The sequence below is a fragment of the Penaeus vannamei genome, chromosome 35, assembly GCF_042767895.1.
Source record: "Penaeus vannamei isolate JL-2024 chromosome 35, ASM4276789v1, whole genome shotgun sequence".
Classification (NCBI taxonomy): Eukaryota; Metazoa; Arthropoda; class Malacostraca; order Decapoda; family Penaeidae; genus Penaeus; species Penaeus vannamei.
The window spans coordinates 18,341,860-18,351,859 of record NC_091583.1 but is presented as its reverse complement, the minus strand read 5'-3'; the positions used below and the strand labels follow the sequence as shown (position 1 = coordinate 18,351,859).

At 39.8% G+C, this 10,000-nt stretch overlaps 1 protein-coding gene across 1 annotated transcript in view; it reads left to right on the top strand.

Moving 5' to 3' along the window:
- LOC113816674 (nose resistant to fluoxetine protein 6) overlaps positions 1-10,000 on the top strand; it is a 24,539-nt gene that overhangs the window by 7,603 nt on the left and 6,936 nt on the right. Inside the window, exons 3-11 of the mRNA XM_070114205.1 lie at positions 2,979-3,145; positions 3,896-4,061; positions 4,991-5,141; positions 6,421-6,527; positions 7,209-7,300; positions 7,923-8,031; positions 8,478-8,562; positions 9,156-9,316; positions 9,941-10,000. The exon at positions 9,941-10,000 is cut by the window's right edge and continues 109 nt beyond it. Coding sequence (XP_069970306.1) covers positions 2,979-3,145; positions 3,896-4,061; positions 4,991-5,141; positions 6,421-6,527; positions 7,209-7,300; positions 7,923-8,031; positions 8,478-8,562; positions 9,156-9,316; positions 9,941-10,000 — 1,098 coding nt within the window. The remainder of the gene's footprint in view (positions 1-2,978; positions 3,146-3,895; positions 4,062-4,990; positions 5,142-6,420; positions 6,528-7,208; positions 7,301-7,922; positions 8,032-8,477; positions 8,563-9,155; positions 9,317-9,940) is intronic.

Here is a 10,000-nt window from a genome sequence, read left to right as displayed (position 1 = left end):
TCTTCTTCTTTGTCTTTCTGTCTGTCTGTATGTCTCTCTCTCTCTCTCCCTATCTCTCTGTCTCTGTCTCTGTCTCTTTCTCTGTCTCTGTCTCTGTCTCTGTCTCTGTCTCTTTCTCTGTCTCTGTCTCTGTCTCTGTCTCTGTCTCTGTCTCTGTCTCTGTCTCTGTCTCTGTCTCTGTCTCTGTCTCTGTCTCTGTCTCTGTCTCTGTCTCTGTCTCTGTCTCTGTCTCTGTCTCTGTCTCTGTCTCTGTCTCTGTCTCTGTCTCTTTCTCTCTCTCTCTCTCTCTCTCTCTCTCTCTCTCTCTCTCTCTCTCTCTCTCTCTCTCTCTCTCTCTCTCTCTCCCTCTCTCTCTCTCTCTCATTACAACAACAAAGGAGAGAAAGAAGAATATATAAAAACAACAAATTCATAACTTTACTTTTTTATTCTCCTAGTCTGCTGGTTCTAATAATCTAACTTGAATGTGGAATAGTAAAAAAGTGTTAATTGCGACAAATATCGAAGAGATGTATAAGAATGTGTATCAGCATAGTGTAGGAATGTATTAAACTGGGTTCTGTTGTATAACGTGTATCTCTGACGAAGGTATGATCGGTCAGCTGTATCTTTTGCACTGTGGAAGATATTCATTCTCATTCCTGCCTTTCCTAAATATGGAATACCGTTGCAATATATCGAAGGTTGAAAATATCTACATTTATATCTATATCTAGCTGTCTGTCTATCTATCTAGCTATCTATGTATCTATCAATCAATCAATCAATCAATCTATCTACCTATCTATCTATCTATCTATCTACCTATCTATCTACCTATCTATCTATCTATCTATCTATCTATCTATCTATCTATCTATCTATCTATCTATCTATCTATCTATCTATCTATCTATCTATCTATCTATCTATATCTATGCATCTATCCATCTATCTATCTATCTATCTATCTATCTATCTATCTATCTATCTATCTATCTATCTATATATATATATATATATATATATATATATATATATATATATATATATATATATATATATATATAGGCCCATGTTTTGAATTTCCGAGCAAAGATTATATAGAAAGCCACCATTCGATATACAAATTTATATGTATTTTGACATGAATCCGATACACTGGCTCTTGAATCCACAACCACCCTCATCCACCCACGAGTCCACCTCAAGGTTCCACTCCATCCTCACTACATCTATTCCACCTACGTTTAATAACGTATATGTTATAGCACGAAAATGTTGAATAATTTTAATAACTAAAAATACATAACATATAATAGATTGATAACCCATTGCTGTTTAGTTGATCTTATTAAAGATTTCGTTATGTGTTAATAATAATGATAATAGATTAATGATAACAGTGTTAATGGTAATATTGGTCATGATGATGTTAGTATTCGTGATAACAATAATTACGATATTGATAAAAATGATAATAGCAGAAATGATAACAGCGATAGTAATGACGATAATAATGATAGGAATAGTGATAATATTAATGATGATGATGATGGTAATAATAAGGATAATTGAAATCGTAACAAAAATAATGATGGAATTAACTATCAATAATAATGACAACAACAATGATATAGGCTAATGATGATAATAATAATAGCAGTAATGATAATGACAATAATATTAATAATAATAATGACAATTAGTAATAACATGTTGATGTGATGATAATAATTATAGTGATAATGATAAGGATTGTGGTAATAATAATGATAATGACAACAATGAGAAATATTAATAACAACAAGAGAAAGAATAGTTATGATATCTTTCAACGGTTTTTTGACCAAGAAAATCTTAAAAGACAAAGTACCCAATAATGTCTAAATTTACAGTGGATATCTAAACACAATTCCTGCAGAAGGCTAGTATATTAAATATGATTATTTTTTCAATAACAGAGGGCCGCTCTGATCCAGTTTATCTAATTGTTATCTTCTTTTTTTTTTTTTTTTTTTTTTTTTTTTTTTTTTTGCATATTGAGGTTAAATGCAAGTATTTGTTGATGTTTTTTTTTTCTAATTTTCTTTTTGTGCTCAATAATACCGATAAGATTAATCTCTTACGTAACACGGACAAGGGTCGCCAAGGCCACGTGTCCAAGAGTGTGTGTGTGTGTGTGTGTGTGTGTGTGTGTGTGTGTGTGTGTGTGTGTGTGTGTGTGTGTGTGTGTGTGTGTGTGTGTGTGTGTGTGTGTGTGTAAAATAATGCATGGAATAGACAGGTTCTTATCTACAAAAAAAAAAAACTGATCATCGACGACATTTTTTTAGGCAAATTCCAAATCTTCAAATTATATATTGATTATCATAATTCCCAAATCAAGCGATCGCCGCGACCTCCCAAAATTTCAGCGCTTAGGCAAAGGCCAACAAATATCCAACACATGCATTCCAGCAAGATATAGCTTGGAATTAATCTCTTTTTAACGATAGATTGATAGTGTGAGATCAACAAGAGTTCTATGATTCGTAGGAATAAAATTTCACACGTGACAGCTAACATCCGGGTCTCTGCGGGTGGATTCGAATGTTTTTGGCGCGCAAAGCTTAACCGAAATTAGTTTGGTCGGCCCAAAAATGTATTAATATAGATAAAATATAAATAAAAGAGGTTGTTCTATAGTATTGTTATCTTTATTCGGATTGTGTGACTTGTTTCGTTTACTTTGGGGATGGTAATAATATTAACAAAAGTTATCCCATATGTCTGTCTGCCCCCCTGCCCCTCTCTCTCTTTTCCCTCTCCTCCCTTCCTCTCTCTCTCCCTCATCCTCCCCTTCCTCTCTCTGTCCCTCATCCTCCCCTTCCTCTCTCTCTCTCTCTCCCTCTCCCTCCCCTCCCACCCTTCCTCTCCACCTCCCCCTCCCCCCAACCCTCCAAAGCAAACATCTCACCACATTAACCCCCCCCCCTCTCATTTTTACCTCTTTCCAGCAAAAAGAGGGACCTCTCGTGGTTGGAAGGCATCTACCTGCCGTCGACCAACGCGTCCCTCGTGAGTCCTGAATGTGCCAGCGACGTAGAGAATATCCTGAGAGTTTTGGAATCAGATGCACTTATAGGCGTCATTATGCAAAAAGGACGTTTCTGGCCAATATTGCGTAAGTAGGTTGTTTGGTTGTTTTCCAATGCGCGCGCGCGCGCGCGTGTGTGTGTGTCTAACGTTTTTCTTTTGTGTGTGTGTGTGTTTAACGTTTGTGTGAGCGAGTGTGTGTGCGTGTAAGTTATTTATTTGTTTTTATTATTTATTATTGTGTGTGCGTGTGCGCGCATGTGTGTTTAACGTTTTTTTTTTTTTTTTTGTGTGTGCGTGTGTGTTTTTAACTTTTTTGTGTGTGCATGTGTATGTTTAACTTTTTTCCTTTTTTTGTGTGTTTAACGTTTGTGTGTGTGTATGCATATGTTTAACGTTTGTGTGTGTGTGTATTGTGTTTATTTTTGTGTCTGCGTATTTTGTTCTGCATATGGATCCTATGCCTACTTTGATTAATATACTATAATATTTCCGAAATACACGTGTAAGATAGTATAGCTATTTTATAAATGCAGTGATATTATGCCTACCTTACTAACCTGCTTCCCTTCCTGTCTCTTTTTCACCCCCTTTCCTCTCTCTCTCTCTTCTCTCCCTTTCTCTATCTCCCTTTTTTCTCTGTTTCTCTCCTCTTCTTCTCTCCTACTCCTCCCACCCACCTCAATCCACTTCTCCCTTTTTTCTGTTTCTCTCCTACTCCCCCCCCCCACCGCAACCCCCCTCTCCCTCCCTTCTCCCCCCTCCCCACCACCCCCAACACTTCCGCCCCTCAACTCTCACCCCCACCCCCCCTCTCTCTCCATCTCTCCCCCAACAGTACCCGACTCGTGGGGCAAAGTACCCGACGGCCTCATCTACGGAAACTACCTTTTGTGGGGGATGATGGAGGAATGCACTGGACTGAACGTGGACGAGGCTCTCGGTTTTCCGTGGAACTACAACGTCACCTTTCAGGGTCGCTATTGCTTGGTCTCCACGGCTAGGTAATTATCTATCTTTTTTCTTTCTTTTTCTTTTGTTTTTTTTCTTTATTCGTGGGTGTGGGTGAGTTGTCTTTATGGTTGGTCGGATGAAAAGCTAGTCTTTCGTTTTATTTTCTAATCACTTTTTTTTTAAATTTTAAAATTAGTTTGTAATCATTCTTTACTCACTCCAAACACAATCTCGAATCCTTCTTGAATCGCAGATTATCAATTAGTTACCCTATTCACAAATACTAGCTCTGTTTCCCTAATCATATTCTAAATACTCCAATCACCAATCATACACCAATCTTCATCCTCCAGTCAGTGATAACACTTCCACTCTCTCTCTCTCTCACTCTTAACTACACTTTAACCAGTAACCACGCCTTTTACACTTTAATCACTATCTACACTTTTTGACGCACTCTTTACCACACTTTGACCATTAAACACTAATCACATGTCCTTATCACACTATCACCCTGACCATTAACCACACTTCACCATCTTACTACTCTGATCACTCTGACCATTAACCACACTTTAACTACTGATAAAACTCTTTACCACCCTCTAATCACTCTAACCACATACTTTACCCCACTTTAACCACTAACTACATTCACCAATCACACTCTTTATCACACTTTAAATAACTTTATCACACTCTCATAACACTTATGTGTCTCTCTAATCCCTAACTACACCATAATCCCTCTTCCCCATCACTCCAATCACTTGCCAGTCACTCCAATCGCTCACCAATCACTCCAATCGCTTGTCAATCAATCCAATCACTTGCCAATTCCTCACCAATCAATCCAATCGCTCACCAATCACTCCAATAGCTTGTCAAGCAATCCAATCCCTTGCCAATCACTCACCAATCACTCCAGTTGCTAACCAATCACTCCACTCCTTGCCAATCACCGCCACGCCATCCACAGAAGCAAAGCCAATGAGAGCGAGTTCGAGAGCAACTCTGACCTCCGATTGGCCAGCGCACGAGTGGGCGTGGCTCTCACCTACCCGGCCACGCCCCCTCTCTTCCAGTACGGCACCTGCATCCCGTCGAGCTGTACAAAGGAGGATATGGAGGTGAGGGGAGGAGGAGGATGGGGAGGTGAGGGGAGAAGGGTGGAGAGGGATGGGGAGCTGAGGGGAGGAGGATGAGAAGAATGGGGAGGGGAGAGTGATGGAGAGGAGGATGATAGGGAGGTGAGGGGAGAGGGATGGGGAGATGAGGAGGATGAGAAGAATGGGGAGGGGAGGAGGATGAGAAGGTGAGGGAGAGAGCGATGGATGGGAGGTGAGGGGAGGAGGAGGATATGGAGGTGAGGGAGAGAGCGATGGATGGGAGGTGAAGGGAGGAGGATGATAGGGAGGTGAGGGGAGGAGGGGGAGAATAGGGAGGTGAGGGGAGGAGGGGGAGAATAGGGAGGTGAGGGGAGGAAGGGGAGAATAGGGAGGTGAGGGGAGGATGATGATAGGGAGGTGAGGGGAAAATGAGGATATGGAAGTGAGGGGAGAGGGATTGGGAGGTAAGGGGAGAAGGAGGATATAGAGGTAAGAGGAGAGCCTGGATATGGAGGTAGGGGGAGAAGGAGGGTGGGGAGGTGAGGGGAAAAAGGGAGGATATGGAAGTGAGGAGAGAGGAAGGATATGGAGGTAAGGGCAGTTGGAGGACGTGGGTTTGAGGAGAATAGGAAGATTGGGATGGAAGGGTGTGAAGGGGAGATGGAATGGGGAGGATTTGGAGGAGAGAGGCAGAGAGAGGATGGGTATGATGTGGAGAGGATGGGTAGGACGTGAAGGTGAGGGGATGGGAAGGACGTGGAAGCGAGAGGCATACAAATAGGATCGAGAAAAAGGGATAAGACATAGAGATAAGGAAAAGGGGATTTTAACAATAAGGAGAAGGAGGGAAGAGGGGAACCTGGGTTTAAATTATTGAAGTAAGAAAGAGGAAAGGGGAAGGAAGAAGAACGAGGAAAGAGGAGGTAAGGGGAGGAAGGGGAAGAGAAAAAGGGATATAGAAATGAAAAGAGAAGATGGGAGAGGGAAGTGAGAAGAAAGAAAGGGCCTGGAATGGGAGAGGGGAAAGATTTGATTGAGAAAGCCAGAGTTAAAGGAGGGGGATGAGGAGAAAAGGGGAAGTGAAAGGAAAAAAAGGAGCAAATGAAGAAAAGAGTTTAAGGAGAGAGCAAGATAGCGAAAGGAAAGACGTAGATGAGACAAACGAAAGATTTGGGAGAGAACGGACAATAAGAAGTGAAAAATAGAAAAAAAAGCACAAAATCATACACAAAAAATCATAGATCTCTTCACAGTCAGCACAGAGTCATACGTCTTATTAAACCTTTTACTCTCCTTAAAGGCCAGTCTTATGGAACGTCTGAGCGTGGCCGGGAAGGAAGTCAGTTACTTGGACTGCAAAGCTGAAGATGATGTCACGGCATTCAACGCTGGAGATATTGTGTACATGTAAGTCTGCGTGTACGTGTGTATGTATAATCTAAGTGCATCTAGCTGTACGTATGGACACAAACGCATACACGTACATGTAAGTCTGCGTGTACGTGTGTGTGTATAATTTAAGTGCGTCTAGCTGTACGTATGGACACAAACGCATACACGTACATGTAAGTCTGCGTGTACGTGTGTATGTATAAGTTAAGTGTGTCTAGCTGTACGTATGGACACAAACGCATACACGTACGTATTTACAAACAGACACAAACATACGCATACGCATTTACACACAAACAAACACAAAGATGCATACATATATTTACTCAGTTTAAAGAAACTACCACCGAAAATTACCACCCTTTTACATATCCTTTTTTAATCCACAATTTTTTTCTGACACCCATCCGCATATATTTTCTTTCTCTTCCCCATCTAATTTTTTTCCTTACAGCATCCGCATATATATGTATATATATATATATATATATATATATATATATATATATATATATATATATATGTATATATATATATAATTTATCTTTTAATTTTTTTTATGTTTTTACTTTTTTTTCTTTCTTTTTCTTTTTCTTTTCTTTTTTTTCTTTTCTTTTCTTTCTTTTTTTTTTCTTTTTTTTCTTCTTTTTTTTTTCTTTGTTTCTATTCCTATTTTTTCCACTCCTCTGTCCTCAGTGTGGTGATCTCGATACTGGGGTTCCTGCTGCTGGCCGGGGCTCTCGCTGAATTCATCATGAGTCAGACTGATTCACAACACCTGAGGAAAGGTGAGTGAGTCAGACGTTAAGAGTAAAGAATGGGAGTAAATTGGGAATGATGATAATAATGGTAAGAATGGTAGTTTGAGTTGACGTTAATAACGGTGATGGTAATGATGATGCTACTGCTGGCGCTACAACTTGTAGGCCTATTATAACTAATGATGATGATGATAATGTTAATGATTATGATGATGATGGCAATGATTATGATGACAGAGATTGCAATGATGATAATTTTGATGATAATGATGATGATTGCGAAGATGATGATAATGATTATAAAATTGATAATGGTAATAATGATAATAGTAATGTTAAGAAATGATAAAACTAAAAACCATAATAATAACAGGAATGCTAGTAATGATAATGATAATACCATTCCTATTGACAGCAGTAATTATTATAATGGGAATGATAATAAGAATGATAGTGATAATAAAGATCATAGATAAGATAGTAACAGGAATGCTAGTAATGATAATGATAATACCATTCCTATTGACAACAGTAATTATTACAATGGGAATGACAATAAGAATGATAGTGATAATAAAGATCATAATAATAATAAGATAATGAGAATAAGGGTAGTAATAAAATACACGAACCATCACCCTCTCCACAGGCCCTCTGAAATACCTGCTCGTATTTTCGGCTTACTCCAACTTCAACAAAATTTTCTACATCAACACCAAGGAGAATCCAGCTGTTATTTCCTGCTTGCATGGCCTGAGGTAAGTGCGTGTGTTTGGGAGGGTAGGAGAGGGAGAGAGGGAAGGAGGAGAGAGAGGGAAGGAGGGGGGAAGAGGGAAGGAAGGAGGGAGAGAGAGGGAAGGAGGAGAGAGAGAGAAGAAGGGGGAGAGGGAAGGAGGGAAGGAGAGAGAGAGAGGGAAAAAGAGGAAGAGGGAGAAAAAGGGAAGGAGGGGGGAGAGATGGAAGGGAGGAGGGAGACGGAAGGAAGGGGGAGATGGAAAGGGAAAGAGGGGGGGGAGGAGAGAGAGAAGGAAGGAGGGGAGAGAGAGGGAATAAGGGAGAGAGAAAGAAAGAAAAACAGACACGAACAGGGATACAATTCAAACAAAAAATATCATTGACCTACAAATTTGAAAACCAAAGAGAAATTTGCATACTTTTTACTCAAATTTCCAGCCATTCACATACTTCCCTATTCCCCTGCCAGAGTGTTGTCCATGACCTGGGTCGTATGGGGTCACGGCTACATGTTCCTGTTGGGGGTCACGAAGAACGTCGTAGGAGCAACAGTGGTAAGTTCAACGTTTATATTTTTTTCCCCGTTATCTTCTGTTCATTTATCTTCTAAGTTCTTTATTTATCTCCCAAGTTCTTCATTTATCTTCTAAGTCTTTCATTTGCCTTCTAAGTTTTTTCGTTTATTTTCTGTTCTTCATTTATCTCATTTATTTATTTTTCCTTTATCCTTTAAGTTCTTCATTTATCCTCTCTTTAACTTCTTCTCTTTCGAAACACGGAACTGCCTCTTTCTTTCTTTGTTTTTATCTTTCCTTCTTTCTCTCTAGTTACTTTATTCTTCCCAGACGACTTTTCCTTTGTCTTTGGATGTATGTTCTACTTATCTATGGATGTATATATATATATATATATATATATATATATATATATATATATATATATATGTATATATGTGCATATACATACATATATACACATTTTAGGCGTATATATGTATGCATATGAGAGACAGACAGACAGACGGAGGGCTAAATAGAATAAACAGAAAGATACCAAATCATATAAACACGTCGACAAGCAGAGAAAAAGACAGACAACCTCCCAGACTGACATACAAATAGTAACTAACCCATCCCTCTTTCCACAGCTTGTAGACGAGGTGATCGAGCAGATAATAGGAAATGCCACCTTCAGCGTCGACTCATTCTTCTTCATGAGTGGTCTTCTTGTGGCTTATGGGGTCATGAGGGAGCACAAGAGGGCAGGTCGGGTCAACTGGATTATGTACTACGTTCATCGATTCATAAGGTTGGTGTTTTATGGAAGAACGTAAAAGAAGAAAAAGAAAAATCGAGGGAGGGGGAGAGGGAGAGGGAGAGGGAGAGGGAGAGGGAGAGGGAGAGGGAGAGGGAGAGAGAGAGAGAGAGGGAGAGGGAGAGGGAGAGGGAGTGAGAGTGAGAGTGAGAGGGAGAGTGAGTGAGAGTGAGAGTGAGAGTGAGAGTGAGAGTGAGAGTGAGAGTGAGAGTGAGAGTGAGAGTGAGAGTGAGAGTGAGAGTCAGAGTGAGAGTGAGATAGAGAGAGAGAGAGAGAGAGAGAGAGAGAGAGAGAGAGAGAGAGAGAAAAAGAAAGAAAGAAAGAAAAAAAAATGCATAAAAAGTTGAAGGTTCAGGCTTGCGTTAATTTTTGTTTGAGTTAGTGTGCTTAATGTTGTATTAATTTTTGGTGTAATTAATGTATTTGTTAAGGTATTTATTACAATTGTTACTACAGTTATTTATTATCATATCCGCTGTGTTTACTCATTTTCCAGTAGTTAATGTTGTCATAGTTAATATTGTTATCGAGCTCATTTTTTACATCATTAATTACTTTTATCGCATATGTTCTTACAGTAGACACAGCTGACCTTTTCTCCCCTCCTCCCCTCTTCAGGCTAGCTCCCCCGATCGCCTTGACCGCAGGAGCCATGGCCACCGTCGCCAGATTCGCCCT